General features: G+C 39.9%; 1 protein-coding gene across 3 annotated transcripts in view; it reads right to left on the bottom strand.

The window, feature by feature from the left end:
* The window catches only part of OSGEP (O-sialoglycoprotein endopeptidase), a 161,439-nt gene that overhangs the window by 133,097 nt on the left and 4,127 nt on the right, over nucleotides 1–24,215 (bottom strand). For 2 of the 3 annotated variants that reach the window (XM_053702239.1, XM_053702241.1), the window contains exons 2-3: nucleotides 9,398–9,520; nucleotides 9,125–9,244 (exon numbers count right to left, since the gene is read on the bottom strand). In XM_053702239.1, coding sequence (XP_053558214.1) covers nucleotides 9,125–9,244; nucleotides 9,398–9,512 — 235 coding nt within the window. In that variant the 5' untranslated portion in view covers nucleotides 9,513–9,520. The remainder of the gene's footprint in view (nucleotides 1–9,124; nucleotides 9,245–9,397; nucleotides 9,521–24,215) is intronic. The other variant, XM_053702240.1, reaches the window with a different exon arrangement.

Below are 24,215 nucleotides of genomic sequence, written 5' to 3'. Positions count from 1 at the left end.
CCTGTGTCTCTCACTTCTTATTCGATTTCTCCCTACAAGGGGGTGTGTTAAATTTCAACAAAAAACAAATGTGATTGGTTTTAACTACACCAGCCTCCCGGGAGACTGTCCAATTGCTATGAGAGTGAAATTTGATACAAATGTATCCAAACCTGCCGTGGTTACACAGAACTAATGTGCTCCGCTACATAAAAATCGCCATCATTTATAACACTAGGTTAGACAGAGGGAAAGGAAGTAGAGAATTCAAATAGAGATGACATTTTTAGTCAAAATCATTACTTCTATTGATAGATTATTTTTATTACTATTAAATTAAAAGAAATTTTTCATAATGGGAGGCTTTATCCTTAGATCCAAAATTGCTAAAACAACAACTTTTTTTATATACAAAGAATTTTTATTATTGTTTATCCCAAAAAAGAAGCATATTCTATTCTTTCGTTTAAGCCATTCGGAGTCATTGTTTTTAATGTATATGTCCACCTGGCTTCCTTTCTAAGTAGGCATTTGTCTTCATCCCCTCCTCTTCCATTTGTAATGCCTATATCGATTGCTATAAATTTCAGGGATACTGTGCTGCTTTTATGTACCTCTTTGAAGTGACGAGCTACACTTGTATCCCTTTCATAGAGAATGTCATCCCTGTGCTCCTGCACTCTGTCCTTGAACATTCTTTTCGTTTTTCCAACATAGAACAGAGGGCAGGAGCACTGTAAGAGATAGACAACCCCTACTGTATTGCAATTTATAAAATGTCTTATGTCAAAATTTTTACCTGTGTTTGTACAAAATGTTTTGCTTTTTAGGATATATGGACAGTAGACACAATGTCCACAGGGATAAGTGCCTTTGATCTGTTGATGTTTATTGAGCCAGGTGGTCTCTGTCTGTGTTCTGACAAACCTGCTTTTTACCAATTTATCTTTAAGATTTGGTGATTTTTTGGCTGTCATTAAAGGGTATTGTCCTACTTTTTCTGCTATTTTCTCATCTAAAGTTAGAATATGCCATTTCTGTGCCAATATGGACCTAATGTTATGCCACTGGCAATTAAAGGTTGTGACAAATCTTAAGTTTGTGTCCACTTTTTTCTCTTTTTTCGAATACAGGAGGTCATCCCTATTCAATTTTCTTACTTTGTTAAGGGTGTATCTAATTAACTTCCGTGAATATCCCCTTTCTATGAATCTTTGACACATCAGATCAGCATGATAGTTAAACTTTGTCCTGGAAGAACAGTTTCTTTTTAATCTCAGTAGTTGACTATAAGGTATACCTTTTTTCAAAGGTTCTGGGTGACTACTGGATGCCTCCAGAATACTGTTCGTTGCTGTACTTTTTCGGTAGTTTTCAGTAGAGATTTTATTACCTTCTTTCTTAACTACTATGTATAGGAACGGCAGTTCTTTTGTACTTAAGGCATATGTTAGTAGTATATTGCGATTGTTTTTATTCAAATTAGAGACAAATTCATGAAGACAGGCCAGGGGGCCATCCCACAGCATGAGTATGTCATCCACATACCTAATCCACAAGGAAACATGGGAGTCAAATACCTCTCCATATTTTTCAAATATGTCCCAACTCCCATGCTCCCAAGTGGAGACATGCATATGTCGGAGCACAGACTGCTCCCATGGCTGTCCCCCTGACCTGTCTATAAATGGAACCGTCAAATTGGAAGACATTATTGTTCAAAATAAATTGTAGTAGCTCAACTACAAATGCTGTGTGTCTATCACATTCTGGTCCCCTTGTTTTGAGGAATTGTTTTGATGCTTCTATCCCTATTGTATGTGGTATTGAGGAGTAGAGACTCTCTACATCTAGAGATACCAAAATTGTCTCTTTTTTTACAGATATATCATCTAGCTTCCTGAGGAGGTCAGGGGTATCTTTTACATAGGAGGGTAGGGAGAGAAGGAATGGTCTGAGAAAAATATCAACATATTCACCAATATGCTCACCAATGCCACCAATCCCCGAGACAATTGGTCTCCCAGGGGGACTGGTGGGATTCTTATGTATTTTTGGAATTACATAAAAGGTGGGCATAACAGGGTGAGTAGGGCTGAGAAATTGAAATTCCTTTACAGATATGAGACCCTCCATTTTAGCATCCTGTAGGATTCTGTTAAGTTTTGACTTCATTAGTGTCATAGGATTTCTTGAAAGTTTTTCATATTGTAATCTGTCATTTAATTGTCTCTTTACCTCTTTCAAATAATAGGACTCGTCTAAGAGGACTAAATTTCCGCCCTTATCAGCTGGCTTAAAAATCACTCCTTTTGCTGTACTAAGTTCTTTTAGAGCTTGTCTTTCTTTGAAACTTAAATTGTCAAACTGAATCCAGTTGTCAGGTAATTTTTCTATTTCCTTTTCAACTGCTTTGACAAACATGGAGACAATGGGAACTTGTGCTAACGAAGGCATATATTTTGATTTTGGTTGCAGATTTGTTTTAAAATCAGTGCAACTTTTTACACATCTTTCCCTGTCTACATTTTCATTTAGGAGAGATTCCAGAACCATTAAAGTTTCCTCATCTTTTTTCTGTTCAGATTTATTCTGATGCAAGGTATAATGTAAGACTATTTTTCTCGCAAAAAGATGAAGATCTTTTACTAGTTCGAATTTGTTTAGTTTGTTTGATGGGCAATAGGTTAGTCCTTTTCTTAGAACCTCAATGTGTGTTAAGTTTAGCTTAAAAGAGGAGAGATTAATAATTTGTAGATTACTTTCAACCTCAGTTTTTAGTATCCCTGATATGGCCTCCTTCGTGGTCTCCCCCTGTTTCTCATCCCTTGTTTTTGGTTCTCCCCTCTCCCTCTCTGATTTCGTTGGGGGTATCTTCTCTCTTGTTGATTCATATTCCGTATTCCACCTCCTCCTTCTCCCCCTTCTCCTCCTAAGGCTGTTGTTTGTAGCCCAGAACCTCCATCGTTTTTTGACTGTCTTTCATTATCTGTTTCTAGATCTGAAGCATCCGTACCTGAGTCATAAGAACCCTTATCAAACTTATAGACGTAAACTTTTTTATTTTGATAGTCTTCCTGATCTCTATGCAATTTTCTACATTTCCTCACTTTTATTTCTGCTTGTAGCCTAGAGATGTGTGTTTTAGTTTCTTCATTTAATTTTGCAAAGTTTGGATCATTCTCAAATTTATTTACAACCTGTAATGCTTGTTCTACATCATCTTTAATTTTATCTAGCCTCTTATGATTTCTTTTAATCAACATATCAATCATATCAAGTGCACATGTAGATAGTTTTCCATTCCATTCTTCTAGAAAGTCAAGACCACCCTCTTCTTCTCTGGCATTAAATCCAGGATCCAAAAATAGTCTTAACCCTCTAGGAACGATTTTTTTTAATTAGTATATAGCAAGGAAAGGATATCCGGACTGATATTCAAATACAGAGGTCCGGAGGTATGTGTTGAGGCAAACACTTGGGACCGCTACATACCGCAGTTTCCTGGAAAGCTGCATCTGTTTGGATCGAAAAGCAAGAACGGCACCTTTAAACAAGTATTGTATTACAAGCTAGACAAAGAGGACGTTCTTACCTCGGAGTTCTAGCACAAAAATCTTTTTATATAGCTCCTGATGAAAAGCCAATAATGAGCCTTTGAAAAAGAAAGGATTATTTTGTTTATCTACTTCTTTTCATACAGAACCTGGGCCCAGGTAGAAACGGATCCTCAATCTACCTGTGTTTTCTTCCAAATCCTTAAACTATAAGGAGGACTCTGAACAGGTCGTATGTATGATCATAAGATAATCTGTTTAGCTCCAGTCTATATATATCCTTTCCTTGCTATATACTAATTAATACAATGCTGCATAAGAAGTTGTTCTATGAAAGTATTATGTTAGATAGTTATCCCACTGCAGTGGTAGTAGCATACTTTCTTTAGTATCTAAACAATATGCATATGCCTTTCCAGTATGTTTTTGTTACTTTGTAAATAAATTTGTCGTGTTATCTGAACTTATGTGCATCCGTGTATTTCTGTCTCTTGCTAGCTCCCAGTCAGGCACCAGTTTGGGTTAAATGGAGTTCTATAGAGTGCTGAAATCCCCCATCTTTACACAGTATCTCATATAGCTCTACTGTGGCTACTTTTTCTCTTTTCTAAATAATTTGAAGTTATAATTACTTTTGGGGGTCTGCACCTGATCTAGTATTGGATAGTCTCCACCTAGATCTTTAAATTATTTAATTCCTATCCTGTTTAAACAGGAAGGTTTAATAATCCTCTCCCAACACTCTTTTTGTAAAATTTATAATATTTGTAGCAACAGGGAGGATTCCCATAGTGCTCTTTCTTTAGGGATTGATGGATAATATATGTTTATTGAAACACACAATTTCACTACTGTGTTTATAGAACTCCATTTTGGTATTTGACGGGGACCTGTCTTGAGACACATAAATATGGCCTTTACACTATCCGATGAGCAATGGGAGGCAGAGCTAAAGGAATCATTGACTAATACTAATTTGGAAAGCAGTGACTTAGAAACAAATGTGTTCAATGCTTTCAAGAAATACAAAGGATGTATAGTTAAGCAAGTAAAACTTAGAGCAGAGAATTCAAGTCTTGTTAACTATGTGGAGAAAAAAATCGTTCCTAGAGGGTTAAGACTATTTTTGGATCCTGGATTTAATGCCAGAGAAGAAGAGGGTGGTCTTGACTTTCTAGAAGAATGGAATGGAAAACTATCTACATGTGCACTTGATATGATTGATATGTTGATTAAAAGAAATCATAAGAGGCTAGATAAAATTAAAGATGATGTAGAACAAGCATTACAGGTTGTAAATAAATTTGAGAATGATCCAAACTTTGCAAAATTAAATGAAGAAACTAAAACACACATCTCTAGGCTACAAGCAGAAATAAAAGTGAGGAAACGTAGAAAATTGCATAGAGATCAGGAAGACTATCAAAATAAAAAAGTTTACGTCTATAAGTTTGATAAGGGTTCTTATGACTCGGGTACGGATGCTTCAGATCTAGAAACAGATAATGAAAGACAGTCAAAAAACGATGGAGGTTCTGGGCTACAAACAACAGCCTTAGGAGGAGAAGGGGGAGAAGGAGGAGGTGGAATACGGAATATGAATCAACAAGAGAGAAGATACCCCCAACGAAATCAGAGAGGGAGAGGGGAGAACCAAAAACAAGGGATGAGAAACAGGGGGAGACCACGAAGGAGGCCATATCAGGGATACTAAAAACTGAGGTTGAAAGTAATCTACAAATTATTAATCTCTCCTCTTTTAAGCTAAACTTAACACACATTGAGGTTCTAAGAAAAGGACTAACCTATTGCCCATCAAACAAACTAAACAAATTTGAACTAGTAAAAGATCTTCATCTTTTTGCGAGAAAAATAGTCTTACATTATACCTTGCATCAGAATAAATCTGAACAGAAAAAAGATGAGGAAACTTTAATGGTTCTGGAATCTCTCCTAAATGAAAATGTAGACAGGGAAAGATGTGTAAAAAGTTGCACTGATTTTAAAACAAATCTGCAACCAAAATCAAAATATATGCATTCGTTAGCACAAGTTCCCATTGTCTCCATGTTTGTCAAAGCAGTTGAAAAGGAAATAGAAAAATTACCTGACAACTGGATTCAGTTTGACAATTTAAGTTTCAAAGAAAGACAAGCTCTAAAAGAACTTAGTACAGCAAAAGGAGTGATTTTTAAGCCAGCTGATAAGGGCGGAAATTTAGTCCTCTTAGACGAGTCCTATTATTTGAAAGAGGTAAAGAGACAATTAAATGACAGATTACAATATGAAAAACTTTCAAGAAATCCTATGACACTAATGAAGTCAAAACTTAACAGAATCCTACAGGATGCTAAAATGGAGGGTCTCATATCTGTAAAGGAATTTCAATTTCTCAGCCCTACTCACCCTGTTATGCCCACCTTTTATGTAATTCCAAAAATACATAAGAATCCCACCAGTCCCCCTGGGAGACCAATTGTCTCGGGGATTGGTGGCATTGGTGAGCATATTGGTGAATATGTTGATATTTTTCTCAGACCATTCCTTCTCTCCCTACCCTCCTATGTAAAAGATACCCCTGACCTCCTCAGGAAGCTAGATGATATATCTGTAAAAAAAGAGACAATTTTGGTATCTCTAGATGTAGAGAGTCTCTACTCCTCAATACCACATACAATAGGGATAGAAGCATCAAAACAATTCCTCAAAACAAGGGGACCAGAATGTGATAGACACACAGCATTTGTAGTTGAGCTACTACAATTTATTTTGAACAATAATGTCTTCCAATTTGACGGTTCCATTTATAGACAGGTCAGGGGGACAGCCATGGGAGCAGTCTGTGCTCCGACATATGCATGTCTCCACTTGGGAGCATGGGAGTTGGACATATTTGAAAAATATGGAGAGGTATTTGACTCCCATGTTTCCTTGTGGATTAGGTATGTGGATGACATACTCATGCTGTGGGATGGCCCCCTGGCCTGTCTTCATGAATTTGTCTCTAATTTGAATAAAAACAATCGCAATATACTACTAACATATGCCTTAAGTACAAAAGAACTGCCGTTCCTAGACATAGTAGTTAAGAAAGAAGGTAATAAAATCTCTACTGAAAACTACCGAAAAAGTACAGCAACAAACAGTATTCTGGAGGCATCCAGTAGTCACCCAGAACCTTTGAAAAAAGGTATACCTTATAGTCAACTACTGAGATTAAAAAGAAACTGTTCTTCCAGGACAAAGTTTAACTATCATGCTGATCTGATGTGTCAAAAATTCATAGAAAGGGGATATTCACGGAAGTTAATTAGATACACCCTTAACAAAGTAAGAAAATTGAATAGGGATGACCTCCTGTATTCGAAAAAAGAGAAAAAAGTGGACACAAACTTAAGATTTGTCACAACCTTTAATTGCCAGTGGCATAACATTAGGTCCATATTGGCACAGAAATGGCATATTCTAACTTTAGATGAGAAAATAGCAGAAAAAGTAGGACAATACCCTTTAATGACAGCCAAAAAATCACCAAATCTTAAAGATAAATTGGTAAAAAGCAGGTTTGTCAGAACACAGACAGAGACCACCTGGCTCAATAAACATCAACAGATCAAAGGCACTTATCCCTGTGGACATTGTGTCTACTGTCCATATATCCTAAAAAGCAAAACATTTTGTACAAACACAGGTAAAAATTTTGACATAAGACATTTTATAAATTGCAATACAGTAGGGGTTGTCTATCTCTTACAGTGCTCCTGCCCTCTGTTCTATGTTGGAAAAACGAAAAGAATGTTCAAGGACAGAGTGCAGGAGCACAGGGATGACATTCTCTATGAAAGGGATACAAGTGTAGCTCGTCACTTCAAAGAGGTACATAAAAGCAGCACAGTATCCCTGAAATTTATAGCAATCGATATAGGCATTACAAATGGAAGAGGAGGGGATGAAGACAAATGCCTACTTAGAAAGGAAGCCAGGTGGACATATACATTAAAAACAATGACTCCGAATGGCTTAAACGAAAGAATAGAATATGCTTCTTTTCTGGGATAAACAATAATAAAAATTCTTTGTATATAAAAAAAGTTGTTGTTTTAGCAATTTTGGATCTAAGGATAAAGCCTCCCATTATGAAAAATTTCTTTTAATTTAATAGTAATAAAAATAATCTATCAATAGAAGTAATGATTTTGACTAAAAATGTCATCTCTATTTGAATTCTCTACTTCCTTTCCCTCTGTCTAACCTAGTGTTATAAATGATGGCGATTTTTATGTAGCGGAGCACATTAGTTCTGTGTAACCACGGCAGGTTTGGATACATTTGTATCAAATTTCACTCTCATAGCAATTGGACAGTCTCCCGGGAGGCTGGTGTAGTTAAAACCAATCACATTTGTTTTTTTGTTGAAATTTAACACACCCCCTTGTAGGGAGAAATCGAATAAGAAGTGAGAGACACAGGTGTCAGGTAGTCCTGATGAGGCCCAAGTTTTCGCTGAGCATTGTGGGCGAAACGCGCGTCGACAGACAGACACCTAGTTACAGTTCACACAAGTTCGGAAGATTTCTATGAAGATCTGTATCTGCCATTTGTTATTGGTCAAGTTCCCTAACAGCGAAGGTGATATGACCCTAAAGTGGAGATAGAAAGCAGTTTGATGTCGGAAGCACCTGTCCCGACCCTGCACGCAACTTCAGTATCTGGATCCGAACAAGTGACTGTAATCTTAATATCTGCGGATACAAGGTGAACCCGGAGGTGAGCACTAACACAGCCACACAGATATCCGGACTGATATTCAAATACAGAGGTCCGGAGGTATGTGTTGAGGCAAACACTTGGGACCGCTACATACCGCAGTTTCCTGGAAAGCTGCATCTGTTTGGATCGAAAAGCAAGAACGGCACCTTTAAACAAGTATTGTATTACAAGCTAGACAAAGAGGACGTTCTTACCTCGGAGTTCTAGCACAAAAATCTTTTTATATAGCTCCTGATGAAAAGCCAATAATGAGCCTTTGAAAAAGAAAGGATTATTTTGTTTATCTACTTCTTTTCATACAGAACCTGGGCCCAGGTAGAAACGGATCCTCAATCTACCTGTGTTTTCTTCCAAATCCTTAAACTATAAGGAGGACTCTGAACAGGTCGTATGTATGATCATAAGATAATCTGTTTAGCTACAGTCTATATATATCCTTTCCTTGCTATATACTAATTAATACAATGCTGCATAAGAAGTTGTTCTATGAAAGTATTATGTTAGATAGTTATCCCACTGCAGTGGTAGTAGCATACTTTCTTTAGTATCTAAACAATATGCATATGCCTTTCCAGTATGTTTTTGTTACTTTGTAAATAAATTTGTCGTGTTATCTGAACTTATGTGCATCCGTGTATTTCTGTCTCTTGCTAGCTCCCAGTCAGGCACCAGTTTGGGTTAAATGGAGTTCTATAGAGTGCTGAAATCCCCCATCTTTACACAGTATCTCATATAGCTCTACTGTGGCTACTTTTTCTCTTTTCTAAATAATTTGAAGTTATATATATATATATATATATATATATCTATATCTGTACCTTTTGTATAAGCCACACAGTCTATATCTTGTGGTTGTATATTAGCCTCCTCCAAAGCTTCCCCCAAAACATCCAGAATACATGAGCGATGATGACGTGCTGTGTCACTTGGCAGGAAGCCTGTAACATGGAAGATAAATGTTAACATAAACCTATTGATACAACAACAGCATTAATAATCATATTGATAACAATGTGTGTGTCACCCTTGATTTATATGAAACATTAAAAAATAAATTACTATTTGATCTCTTAAATTAAAAGTTCTCTCACCTTGTCCTGGAGGGGTAATGTATGTTCTTCTTGGGTTGCTTAGAACTATGCCATCTTTGATTATGCCTACCCCGATCTTGTTAGCGCTCCCCTCAAATCCGATCACAATGGTCATAGTGAGTCCTGCAAAGTATATAGCTATACTCATAATAACTTAATAACACTTTAACAACCTCTAGGTATTCATACCATAACACATTATTGAAATCGCAGTCACTTATAGAACCTAAAGCACAGTCTGCCAGTATCACCTGCTATATAAACACTACAATGTGCCATTTGTATCTTGTCACTGCATTAAAAGGACAGTGTACAGTAAAATTGCTTTCCCTTTAATGTGATTCCAATGACCTGTTATACCAGCAACAGAGGATAAAATGTATGAGAAATTGTACATTTAGATTTATTTTGTATATGAAATAGTTGGCTTTGTTCTTTGACACTTTTGCCTATAAAAATGGACTTCACTTGCAGGGAAATCGGAACTCCTTGTTTTAGCACTTTCCACATGCATAAATGCATCATTGTCTTAACTCTGTCTGTATACCAAAGACTAATACTTAAAGGGACAGTATACACTCATTTTCATATAACTGCATGTAATAGACACTATTATAAACAATAAGATGCACAGATACTGAAATAAAAATCCAGTATAAAATGGTTTAAAAATGTACTTAGAAGCTTTCAAGGGACAGTCTACCATAGAATTGTTATTGTTTTAAAAGACCGATAATCCCTTTATTATCCATTCCCCAGTTTTGCATAACCAACACAGTTATATTAATATACTTTTTACCTCAGTGATTACCTTGTATCTAGGAACCTTCTTCCAGCCCCCTGATCACATGACTGTGACTGTTTATTATCTATTGTCTTAAATTTAGCATTGTATTGTGCTAGATCTTAAATAACTTTCTGTGCCTGAACACAGTGTTATCTATATGGCCCACGTGTACTTTCTGTCTCTTAGTGTTGAAAAGAGATTTAAAAAGCATGTGATAAGAGGCAGCCCTCAAAGGCTTAGAAATTAGCATATGAGCCTACCTATGTTTAGTTTAAACTAAGAATGCCAAGAGAAAAAAGCAAATTTGATGATAAAAGTAAATTGGAAAGTTAATTAAAATTAAAAGTCCTATCTGAATAATGAAAGTTTAATTTACACTAGGCTGTCCCTTTCAGTTTAGCTCTGTTGAAAAGGCAGTTGGAAAGCCCACTGCAAGTGGTAAATAAGACACTCCCCCCCTCCCCCTTCTTTTGCATATGAAAAGACCCTTTACACAAACAGGAACAAGCTGGAGAAGGTAGCTGACGGTATTCAAATAAAACTTTGGGGCTTGGTTAGGAGTCTGAAAATCAGAGCAATGTTCTTTAAAAATAAGCAAAATTATACATTTTTTGAAAAAACAAACTTTATGGGCTCTATAAATAGATAATCTACAACAAATGTATGCAAAGAAAAAATGAGTGTATAATGGCCCTTTAAAGAGAACAATTAAACATTAACATTGTATTACTTATCTCTCCTACCTCCCACTGGGAGTGTAATTTCTTCTGGTATATTTACATAGTTTTTCTATAGCCAATTCTTAAATATTGACATTTTCAGTAAAGGTGGGGATACCACAGGCAAAAGCAAGTATATCAAATATGTAAATAAATTAAAATGATATATGTGTAAACAATTTAATACACCCAGGTGGTAAAATGCATCGTTTGAACACATTAAAAGGGGGAATTATGTGCAGTAAATTGTGCCTTTAATATTTACATTAGTTATAAAAGAAATACCAAAACATGGGGTCACAAAGTTAGAGGGTAGCAGATTCAGGGGAAATGTGAGAAAGAGTTTTGTTTTTTTACAGAAAGGGTGGTGAATTCATAGAATAAACTTTCAATACAAGGACTGTAAAATAAGCTTTAATAAATTCTGGGACATGCATAAACAACACTAAGAAATAAATAACATGCAATATGGGTAGACTTGATGGGCCTTTTTGGTTCTTATCTACCGTCAAATTCACCTACCTGAAGTTACACACTTTTTCGTTATTCAAAAGCTTATGGGGATTTACATGTTAAATAAAAACAAAGAAAAAATATGAAAAAGAAGCTTTGTGTCACTTAATGACTACTACCCAACCATACCCCTGACTGAGCATAACAAAACAATATCAAAGTTACAAATCTAACTTGGGGATTAGACCCCTCAGGAGCCCCCTGAATGCACTGCCCCTATCCACCCTCATAGGTGATAATGCAAATACATACATCATATAAACATCTGCCCTATAAAAACTAGGCTTTGTGTCACTTAGTGACCACTACCCAAGTATATCCGAGACTAAGTAGAATCAAATGACACCAAAATTAGGACTCTAACTTGGGGATAGGACGCCACAACAGCCCCCTAAATGCACTGCCCCTATCCACTCTCATAGATGATACATAGATCATATAAGCATCTGCCCTACAAAAACTAGGCTTTGTGTCACTTAGTGACTAATACGCAAGTATACCCCATACTGAGCATAATCAAATGACACCAAAGTTAAGACCCTAACTTGGGGATAGGACTGCTTAAGAGCCCCCTGAATCCACTGCCCCTCTCCACTCTTGTAGGTAATAATGCAAATACATACATCATATAAACATCTGCCCTATAAAAACTAGGCTTTGTGTCACTTAGTGACTACTATTCAAGTATACCCCACACTGAGCATAATCAAATGACACCAACATTAAGACCCTAACTTGGGTATAGGACCCCGCAATAGCCCCCTAAATGCACTGCCCCTATCCACTCTCAGGTGATAATGGCAAACACATATATTGTATAAACATCTGACCTATAAAAACTAGGCTTTGTGTCACTTAGTGACTACTACCCAAGTATACCTCAGACTAAGCATAATCAAATGACACCAAAATTAGAACCCTAACTTGGGGATAGGACCCCTCAAGAGCCCCCTGAATGCACTGCCCATGTCCACTCTCATAGGTGATAATGCAGATGCACACATCATATAAACATTTGCCCTACAAAAACTAGGCTTTGTGTCACTTAATGACTACTATCCTTAGGATAGTAGTCATTAAGTGACACAAAGCCTAGTTTTTGTAGGGCAAATGTTTATATGATGTGTGCATCTGCATTATCACCTATGAGAGTGGACATGGGCAGTGCATTCAGGGGGCTCTTGAGGGGTCCTATCCCCAAGTTAGGGTTCTAATTTTGGTGTCATTTGATTATGCTTAGTCTGAGGTATACTTGGGTAGTAGTCACTAAGTGACACAAAGCCTAGTTTTTTTAGGGCAGGTGCTTATATGATGTATGTATCAACTATGAAAGGGGATAGGGGCAGTGAATTCAGGGGGCTCTTGCGTGGTCCTATCCCCAAGTTAGGGTCTTAACTTTGGTGTCATTTGATTATGCTCAGTATTGGATATACTTGTGTAGTAGTCACTAAGTGACACAAAGGCTAGTTTTTGTAGGTCAGATGTTTATACAATGTATGCATTTGCCAATATCACCTATGAGAGTGGATAGGGGCAGGGCATTCAGGGGGCTCTTGAAGGTTTCTATCCCCAAGTTAGGGTCCTAAGTTTGAAGTCATTGGATTTTGCTCTCTCTGGGGTTTACTTGGAAAGTAGTCATTAAAGGGACACTGAACCCAATTTTTTTTATTTTGTGATTCAGATAGAGCATGCAATTTTAAGCAACTTTCTAATTTACTCCTATTATCAAATTTTCTTAATTCTCTTGGTATCTTTATTTGAAATGCAAGAATGTAAGTTTAGATGCCGGCCCATTTTTGTTGAATAACCTGGGTTATTCTTGCTGATTGGTTGATAAATTCATCCACCAATAAAAAAGTGCTGTCCAGAGGTCTGAACCATAAAATAAGCTTAGATGCCTTCTTTTTCAAATAAAGATAGCAAGTGAACGAAGATAAATTGATAATAAGAGTAAATTAGAAAGTTGCTTAAAATTGCATGCTCTTTCTGAATCACAAAAGAAAAAATTTGGGTTCAGTGTACCTTTAAGTGACACAATGCATAGTTTGTATAGGGCAGATGTTTATCTGATGTGTGTATTTGCATTATCAGCTATGAGAGTGGACAGGGGCAGTGCCTTCAGGCGGCTTTTGAGGAGTCCTATCCCTAAGTCAGGGTCTTAACTTTGGTGTCTTTTGATTTTGCTCAGTCTGTGGTACATTTGGGTAGTAGTCATTAAGTGACACAAAGCCTAGTTTTTATAGGTCAGATGTTTTATATGATGTATGCCTTTGTCATTATCACCTATGAGTGGATAGGGCCAGTGCATTCAGGGGGCTCTTGAGGGGTCCTATCCCCAATTTAGGGTCCTACGTTTGATGTTATTGGATTCTGCTCTCTCTGGGATTTACTAGGATAGTAGTAAATCCCAGAGAGAGCAGAATCCAATAACATCAAACGTAGGACCCTAAATTGGGGATAGGACCCCTCAAGAGCCCCCTGAATGCACTGGCCCTATCCACTCATAGGTGATAATGACAAAGGCATACATCATATAAAACATCTGACCTATAAAAACTAGGCTTTGTGTCACTTAATGACTACTACCCAAATGTACCACAGACTGAGCAAAATCAAAAGACACCAAAGTTAAGACCCTGACTTAGGGATAGGACTCCTCAAAAGCCGCCTGAAGGCACTGCCCCTGTCCACTCTCATAGCTGATAATGCAAATACACACATCAGATAAACATCTGCCCTATACAAACTATGCATTGTGTCACTTAAAGGTACACTGAACCCAAATTTTTTCTTTTGTGATTCAGAAAGAGCATGCAATTTTAAGCAACTTTCTAATTTACTCTTATTATCAATTTATCTTCGTTCACTTGCTATCTTTATTTGAAAAAGAAGGCATCTAAGCTTATTTTATGGTTCAGACCTCTGGACAGCACTTTTTTATTGGTGGATGAATTTATCAACCAATCAGCAAGAATAACCCAGGTTATTCAACAAAAATGGGCCGGCATCTAAACTTACATTCTTGCATTTCAAATAAAGATACCAAGAGAATTAAGAAAATTTGATAATAGGAGTAAATTAGAAAGTTGCTTAAAATTGCATGCTCTATCTGAATCACAAAATAAAAAAAATTGGGTTCAGTGTCCCTTTAATGACTACTTTCCAAGTAAACCCCAGAGAGAGCAAAATCCAATGACTTCAAACTTAGGACCCTAACTTGGGGATAGAAACCTTCAAGAGCCCCCTGAATGCCCTGCCCCTATCCACTCTCATAGGTGATATTGGCAAATGCATACATTGTATAAACATCTGACCTACAAAAACTAGCCTTTGTGTCACTTAGTGACTACTACACAAGTATATCCAATACTGAGCATAATCAAATGACACCAAAGTTAAGACCCTAACTTGGGGATAGGACCACGCAAGAGCCCCCTGAATTCACTGCCCCTATCCCCTTTCATAGTTGATACATACATCATATAAGCACCTGCCCTAAAAAAACTAGGCTTTTTGTCACTAAAAGAACTACTACCCAAGTGTACCCCAGACTGAAAAGAATCAAATTACATCAAAGTATAGGCCCTAACTTGGGGATAGGACCCCTCAAAAGCCCCCTGAATGCACTGCCCCTATCCGCTCTTATAGGTGATAATGCAAATGCACACATCATATAAACATCTGTCCTATAATAACTAGGCTTTGTGTTACTAAATGATTACTATTTAAGTAATTCCCAGAGAGAGCAGAATCCAATGACATTAAACGTAGGACCCTAACTTGGAGATAGGTCCCCTTAAGAGCCCCCTGAATGTACTGCCCCAGTGACTACTACCCAAATATACCCCAGACTGAGCATAATCAAATGACACCAAAGTTAGGACCCTAAATTGGGGATAGGATCTCTCAAGAGCCCCCTGAATGGACTGCCCATATCCACTCTTATAGGTGATACATACATCATATAAAGTGCTGCCCTATAAAAACTAGGCTTTGTGTCACTTAATGACTACTACCCACTTATACCCCAGACTGAGCTGAATCGAATGACACTAAAGTTAAGACCCTAACTTGGGAATAGGACCTCTCAAGAGCCCCCTAAATGCACTGCCTCTATGCACTCTCATAGGTGATAATGCAACTACGTACATCATATAAACATCTGCCTTATAAATAGTAGGCTTTATGTCACTTAGTGACTACTATCCAAGTAAATCCCAGAGAGAGTAGAATCCAATGACATCAAACTTAGGACCCCTCAAGAGCCCCCTGAATGCAATGCCCTATAAAAACTAGGCATTGTGTCACTTAGAGACTACTACTCAAGTATAACCCAGAGTGAGCATAATCCAATGACACCAAAAGTTAAGACCCACATGTTACCCTTATCCACTCAAAAGTCCCCTGAATACACTGTGCCTATCCACTTTCATAGGTGATGCAAATGCAAATGCACACTTCATATAAACATCTGCCCTATAAAAACTAGGCTTTGTGTCACTTAGTAACTACAACCCAAATATACCCAAGACTGAGCAGAATGCAATGACACCAAAGTTAGGACTCTAACTTGGGTATAGGACCCCTCAAGAACCCCCTGAATGCACTGCCCCTATCCACTCTTATAGGTGAAAATGTCAAACACATACATTGTATAAACATCTGACCTATAAAAACTAGGCTTTGTGTCACTTAGTGACTACTACCCAAATATACCCCAGACTGAGCATAATCAAATGACACCAAAGTTAAGACCCTACAATGGGGATAGGACCCTCAAGAGCCCCCTGAATGCACTGGCCCTATCCACTCTCATAGGTGATACATACATCATATAAAGAGCTGCACTATAAAAACTAGGCTTTGTGTCACTTAATAACTACTACCAACGTATACCCCAGACTAAGAGGCATCAAATGACACCAAAATTAAGACCCTAACTTGGGGATAGGACCCTTCAATAGCACCCTTAATGCACTGCCCCTATCCACTCTCATAGGTGATAATGCAAATACATACATCATATAAACATCTGCCCTATAAAAACTATTCTTTGTGTCACTTAGTGACTACAATTCAAGTAAACCCCAGACTGAACAAAATCTAATGATATCAAACTTAGGACCCTAAATTGGGGATAGGACCCCGCAAGAGCCCCCTAAATGCGCTGCCCCTTTCACTTCCATAGGTTAAAATGGCAAACACATACATCATATAAACATCTGACCTATAAAAACTAGGCTGTGTGTCACTCAGTGACTGCTACCCAAGTATACCCCAGACTAAGTATAATCAAATGACAGTAAATTTAAGAACCTAACTTGGGGATAGGAGCCGGGATCAAGAGCACCCTGAATGCACAGCCCCTAGGTGATAATGCAACTACGTACATCATATAAACATCTGCCTCCTAAAAACTAGGCTTTGTGTCACTTAATGACTACTTCCCAAGTATACCCCAGACTGAGTAGAATCCAATAACAACAAAGTTAAGACCCTAACTTGGGTATAGGTCCCTCAAAAGCCCCTTCAATGTTCTGCCCCATCCACTTTAAAAAGTTAATAATGCAAATGCACACATCAAATAAACATCTGTCCTATACAAACTAGGCTTTGTGTCACTTAGTGACTATTATTCAAGTACACCCCAGACTAAGAAGAATCAAATGACACCAAAGATAGTAGCTTAATTTGGGGATAGGACCCTGCAAGAGCCCACTAAATGCACTACCCCTATTTCCTCTTATATGTGATAATGGCAAACACAGTGCATTCAGGGGGCTTTTGAGGGGTCTTATCAACAAGTTATGGTCTTAACTTTGGTGTCATTTGATTCTGCTCAGTCTGGGGTACACTTGGATAGTAGTCATTTAGTGAAGCCTAGTTTTTATATGGTAGGTGTTTATACGATGTATGTATTTGCATTATCACCTATGAGAGTGGATAGGGAAATGCATCCAGGGGGCTCTTGAGGGGTCCTGTCACCAAGTTAGGGTCCTAAGTTTGATGTCATTGAATTTTGCTCTCTTTGACCTTTACTTTGGTAGTAGTCAATAAGTGACACAAAGCCTAGTTTTATAGGTCCGATGTTTAAACAATTTATCTGTTTGCCATTATCACCTAACAGAGTGGATAGGGGCAGTGCATTCAGGGGGCTCTTGAGGGGTCCTATCCCTAAGTTGTGTCCTAAGTTCAATGTCATTGGATTCTGCTCTCTATGGGGTTTACTTGGCTAGGAGTCAATAAGTGACACAAAGCCTAGTTATTATAGGGCAGATGTTTATTTGATGTCTTCATTTGCATTATCACCTATGAAAGTGGATAGGGGCAGTGCATTCAGGGGGCTTTTGAGGGGTCCTGTCCCCAAGTTAGTGTCAGGGTTTTTTCCCCTGCCTTGTTTGCAATGTGCTGCTGGCAGCCATTTTACACACCTCTCTTGCTGACTCTGGTGCATACTGTGTGATGCTGCTCATTTCCTGCACTTCCTTTTATGGCCAGACTGGTGTACATCATCAGTGTGAGACAGGATGCAGTCTCAGAATTGTGATGTCATCACTTATTATTTAAAGGGCCTCTGTTCAGTATGCTTTGCCCTTGCGTTGTCTCAGACCTGTTTGTGAGAGTTCCTGTGTATTACCTGGCTGCCTGACGTCCCTCCTGGTTCCTGATCCCTGGCTTGTTCCTGACACTGCTGTTCTCCTTGTTCCTGATTCCGGATCGTCTGACTACTCGCTTTGGCTCCTGACTCGGCTCATCTGACTATTCTCTTTGGCTCCTGACTCTGCTCATCTGACTACCAGCTCTGGTTTTGATTCCTGGCTTGTTATTTGACTTGTGGACTTTTTATTATTTTTTGCTATTAATAAAGGTGTGATTATTTTTGCACTTTTCGTCTCAGTCTGATTCCTGGCACCCTGACATTACGCAAAGGCCATGAATCCTGATGGTGCTAATAATCCATCTTTACCTGACAAAATTTCCAGGATTAATGAACAGGATCACCGCTTGGATCAATTTGCACTAGCCCTGCAAACCCTGCTGACTCGCACTGCACATTTGGACCAAAATGTCCTGCAAGTTATGGCTGCTCCTGTTTCCGCTGCTGCACCTAGTCCTACCAGGAGCATGTCCGGTTCTGCACCTCTACCTCAGTGATATGGAGGCGATCCTAATCAGTGCAGAGGGTTTTTGAACCAGGTGGGCATTTACTTTGAGATGTTACCTCAGGCGTTTCCCTCTGACAGAGCTAAGGTGGGATTTCTCATCTTGTTACTCTCTGACACAGCTCTTGCCTGGGCTAATCCCTTGTGGGAGACTAATAAACCTGTGATTTCAAATTACCCTGAATTTGTGGACTCCTTTTGAAGGGTATTTGATGTTCTGGCTCGCTCCTCCTCTGCTGCTAAACGACTCATGTCCATTCAGCAAGGTACAAGATCTGTTGCTCACTATGCCATTGAGTTCCGTACGCTTGCCGCAGAGGTTGGTTGGAACAATGAAGCCCTTGTTGCTGCCTTATTTCATGGGCTCTCTGATGCGATAAAAGACAAAGTTGGTGCCAGAGATTTACCAGAAGATCTTGAGGCATTGGTGTCCTTTTTGATCCTAATTGACATCAGACTAAGTTAGAGTCCCTCTTTCAAGGAGAATTTGTGGAAGCCTCCTGTTCCGTTGTCTCCTACATGTTCGTTTCCATCCATGCCTCCCTCTCCTCCCATGCCTCCTGGTCCCGGAGTCACCAGGTACTGCTGAGCCGAATGCAGTTGGAATTCACGCGTCTCTCCGCCGCAGAGAGGGCCTTTAGGAGGAGGGAGGGGCTCTGCCTCTATTGTGGATTACAGGGCCACATTTTGAAGACTTGTCCTACACGGCCGGGAAACGCTCACATCTAAGTTCCTGTCGGGGGCAGACCTTGGGTGGTTTATCCTCGTCCCCGGAACCGCTAAAGGAGAAACCTTTGGTCACAGTTGTCCTTTCCTGGGTGGACTCCTCCATAGTCACCCAGGCTTGTTGACTCCAGTTCTGCAGGCTATTTCATTGACAGTGCTTTTGTATCAAAGCACTCCATTTCTGTTTTGCCTCGGTCCATTCCGCTTGTTATTGAGGCCATTGATGGCAGGCCCCTTCAGCCCGCACTCGTTACTCACAAAACTGCTCCGTTATCCATGGCTGTTGGGGCTCTCCATTTTGAAACCCTCCAGTTCCAGGTGATAAACTCTCCGTATTTTCCGGTTATTCTGGGTTATCCCTGGCTCCAAAAACACAATCCCAGTCTCGACTGGCGCAGATCCGAAATTTTGTCGTGGTCTCCGCAATGTATTTCCACTTGTCTTCGGAAACCAGTTAAAGTCTTGCGCACGTCTTCGGTATCTCAATTGCCAGATGAGTACCGAGAGTTCCTAGACGTTTTTGACAAGGTGCGTGCCGGTTCGTTGCCTCCTCACCGGTCTTATGATTGTGCCATAGACCTGCAACCCTGGAGCCATTCCTCCTCGGGGCCGGGTTTACACTCTGTCTGTTGCAGAGAATTGTGCTATGGAGGAGTATGTTGCCGATGATCTGTCGCGGGGGATCATCCGCAAATCCTGCTCTCCTGCAGGGGCTGGCTTCTTCTTTGTGAAGAAAAAGAGTGACGAGTTAAGAGCATTCATCGATTATAGGGGTCTTAATCGTCTTACCATTAAGAATGCTTACCCTATTCCGCTCATTACGGAACTCTTTGACTGCCTCAAGGGAGCTACGGTCTTTACAAAACTTGATTTGAGAGGAGCGTACAATCTCGTTAGGATCAAGTCGAGAAATGTGAGTTCCATCAGACTCAAATAACCTTCCTAGGTTATGTTATCTCCGTTGCAGGGTTCTCCATGGATCCTGACAAGTTATCTGCAGTCCTGCAGTGGCTTCGCCCAGTTGGTCTTCGGTCTATTCAACGTTTTTTGGGGTTCACCAATTACTATAGAAAGTTTGATAAAAACTTTTCTTCCTTGGTCAAACCTATCACAGACATGACCCGTAAAGAGAATGATCCACTCCATTGGTCACCCACTGCCATTAAGGCCTTTGATAGTCTTAAGACTGCCTTTACTGCCGCTCCAGTTCTGGCTCATCCTAACCCTGTCCTGCCTTTTATTCTTGAGGTCGATGTGTCTGAGACTGGAGTAGGTGCCCTCTTGTCTCAATGTCCTACGCCTGACAGTTCCTTACATCAGTATGGTTTCTTCTCTAAGAAATTGTCTCCAGCGGAGTCTAATTATGAAATTGGCGACAGGGAATTACTGGCCATAATTTTGGCACTCAAGGAATGGAGGCATCTTCTCGAGGGTACTAGCGTGCCAGTGCTCATTCTTACTGACCACAAGAATTTAACTAAAATGTTTGTCACCCCGACAGGCCAGATGGGCGCTATTTTTGTCTCGGTTTAATTATGTGGTCTCCTACCTGTCTGGTAGTAAGAATGTTAGGGCTGATGCCCTCTCTCGACAATTTTCGCCTCTGTCCAAGGAGGAGTCTGTACCTACTCCAATTATACCTCCTGACCATATTTTGGCTACCATACGGTCTAATCAAGCTCTGGAACAGTTCCTCCGTTGCTATGTTTCAGATCACCACAATAATTGGTCTGAACTGTTACCTTGGGCAGAGTTTGCTCGTAATAGTGCTATTAATGCTTCCTCCAAGTTATCCCCGTTCATGGTGAATTATGGGTTTCAACCATCCTTGTTGCCCGATTCATTCATGTCTCAGGGTATTCCGGCTTTGGAGGAGCATCTCCAGCAACTCCGTTCCACGTGGGTGCAGATTCAGGATTGCCTTCATCGTTCTATGCAGTGCCAAAAGTTCCAGACTGATCGTAGGCGTCTGCCCGCGCCTTCCTACAAGGTTGGTGAGAGAGTTTGGCTGTCCTCCCGCAACTTGAACCTTTGTGTGCCTTCCAATAAACTGGCTCTCCGTTATGTTGGTCCTTTTCGAATACTCCGATGGGTTAATCCTGTGGCCTACGCTCTTGACCTTCCTCCTGCAATGCGCATCTCCAATGTTTTTCATGTCTCCCTCTTTAAACCATTGGTTTGTAATCAGTTTACTACTGTGTTGCCTCGTTCCCGTCCTATCTTTGTTGACAACCATGAGGAGTATGAGGTCAGCAGCATTATTGACTCCCGAATGTCCAGGGGCCGCGTACAGTATTTGGTTCACTGGAGTGGCAACGCTCCGGAGGAGCGTTCATAGGTTCCCTCCTCTGATGTTCATGCTCCCGCCCTCCTCCGTGCCTTCCATGCATGTTTCCCCAATAAGCCTTTTGTCCTCCCGCGGGGGAGGGGTCGTTGAGGGGAGGGTACTGTCAGGGTTTTTTCCCTGCCTTGTTTGCCATGTGCTGCTGGCAGCCATTTTACTCACCTCTCTTGCTGACTCTGGTGCATACTGTGTGATGCTGCTCATTTCCTGCACTTCCTTTTATGGCCAGACTGGTGTACATCATCTGTGTGAGACAGGATGCAGTCTCAGAATTGTGATGTCATCACTTATTATTTAAAGGGCCTCTGTTCAGTATGCTTTGCCCTTGCGTTGTCTCAGACCTGTTTTTGAGAGCTCCTGTGTATTACCTGGCTGTCTGAAGTCCCTCCTGGTTCTTGCTCCCTGGCTTGTTCCTGACTCTGCTGTTCTCCTTGTTCCTGATTCCGGCTCGTCTGACTACTAACTTTGGCTCCTGACTCGACTCGTCTGACTACCAGCTCTGGTTTTGATTCCTGGCTTGTTATTTGACTTGTGGACTTTTTATTATTTTTTGCTATTAATAAAGGTGTGATTATTTTTGCACTTCTCGTCTCAGTCTGATTCCTGGCACCCTGACAGTTAGGGTCTTAACTTTGGTGTTATTTGATTCTGCTCAGTCTGGGGTATACTTGTGTAGTAGTCACTAAGTGACACAAAGCCTAGTTTTTGTAGGGCAGGTGCTTATATGATGTATGTATCACATATGAGAGTGGATAGGGACAGTGCATTTAGGGGGCTCTTGCAGGCTCCTATCCCAAAGTTAGGGTCCTAACTTTGATGTCATTGGATTCTGCTCTCTCAGGGGGTTACTTGTATAATAGTCACTAAGTGACACAAAGCCTAGTTTTTATAGGACAGAGGTGTATATGATGTATGTATTTGCATTATCACCTATGAGAGTGGACAGGACCAGTGCATTCATGGGGCTCTTGAGGGGTCCTATCCCCAAGTTAGGGTCCTAAATTTGATGTCATTGGATTTTGCTCTCTCTTGGGTTTACTTGGATAGCAGTCATTAGGTGACACAAAGCCTAGTTTTTATAGAGCAGATGTGTATATGATGTGTGCATTTGCATTATCACCTATGAGAGTGAATAGGGGCAGTGCATGTAGGGGGTTCTTATAGAGTCCTATCCCCATGTTAGGGTCCTAACTTTGACTTGATTGGATTCTGCTCTCTCTGAGGGTGACTTGGATAAAAGTCACTAAGTGACACATAGGGCAAATGTTTATATGATGCATGTATTTGCATTATTACCTATGAGAGTGGAGAGGGGCAGTGGATTCAGGGAGCTCTTGAGCAGTCCTATCCCCAAGTTAGGGTCTTATCTTTGGTGTCATTTGATTATGCTTAGTCTAGGGTACACTTTTGTAGTAGTCACTAAGTAACACAAAGTAGTTTTTTAGGGCAGATGTTTATATGATGTATGCGTTTGTCATTATCACATATGAGTGGATAGGGACAGAGCATTCAGGGGGCTCTTGAGGGTTCATATCCCCAAGTTAGGGTCCTAAGTTTGGTGTCATTTGATTATGCTTAGTCTGGGGTATACTTGGGTAGTAGTCACTAAGTGACACAAAGCCTAGTTTTTATAGGTCAGATGATTACACGATGTATGCGTTTACCAATATCACCTATGAGAGTGGATAGGACAGGGCATTCAGGGGGCAGTTGAAGGGTCCTACCCCCAAGTTAGGGTCATAAGTTTGGTGTCATTGGATTCTGTTTTCTTTGGGGTTTACTTGGATAGTAGTCATTAAGTGAATCAAAGCTTAGTTTTTATAGGGAAGATGTTTATATCATGTGTGCATTTGCATTATCACCTATGAGAGTGGACATGGGCAGTACATTCAGGGGGCTTTGAGGGGTCCTATCCCTATGTTAAGGTACTAACTTTGATATCATTGGATTCTGCTCTCTCTGGGGGTGACTTGCATAATAGTCACTAAGTAACACAAAGCTTAGTTTTTATAGGACAGATGTTTATATGATGTATGTATTTGCATTATTACCTATGAGAGTGGAGAGGGGCATTGGATTTGTGGGGCTCTTGAGCGGTCCTATCTCCAAGTTAGTGTCTTATCTTTGGTGTCATTGGATTCTGCTCAGTCTGGGGTACATTTGGGTAGTAGGGGTGTCAAAAATAATCGCCATTTCGATGCATTGCGATGCAGCCGTTAACCGATGCTGCATCGATGCAGAGCAGATCTGAATCGATTCAGGGGTCAGTGACGTCATCGCACAATGTCACGTGACCCCGCCTCTCCAACTGAATGATGTGAGGGCTTAAAGTTATGGCAGAGAGAGTAAATATTTATCATGTAAAAGATATTGATTGATTCTATGTTCAGTGCAGTTGTCTGACAAGCCGACAGCAGCCTCGTGTAACACAGTGAATATTTTCTTGTATTATCGCTTCACTGTTTACTGTTGCGGTCTCTGCTGCATGTTTCCTCTTTGTCAGACCCCTAGCCCAGCCCCAAACAAGCATTTGAGTGTTGCTTGCTATTAGAAAGTCAAGTTTTAC

The sequence above is a fragment of the Bombina bombina genome, chromosome 2 (assembly GCF_027579735.1).
Source record: "Bombina bombina isolate aBomBom1 chromosome 2, aBomBom1.pri, whole genome shotgun sequence".
NCBI classification, from domain to species: domain Eukaryota; kingdom Metazoa; phylum Chordata; class Amphibia; order Anura; family Bombinatoridae; genus Bombina; species Bombina bombina.
This window is presented reverse-complemented; position numbering and strand designations above follow the sequence as displayed.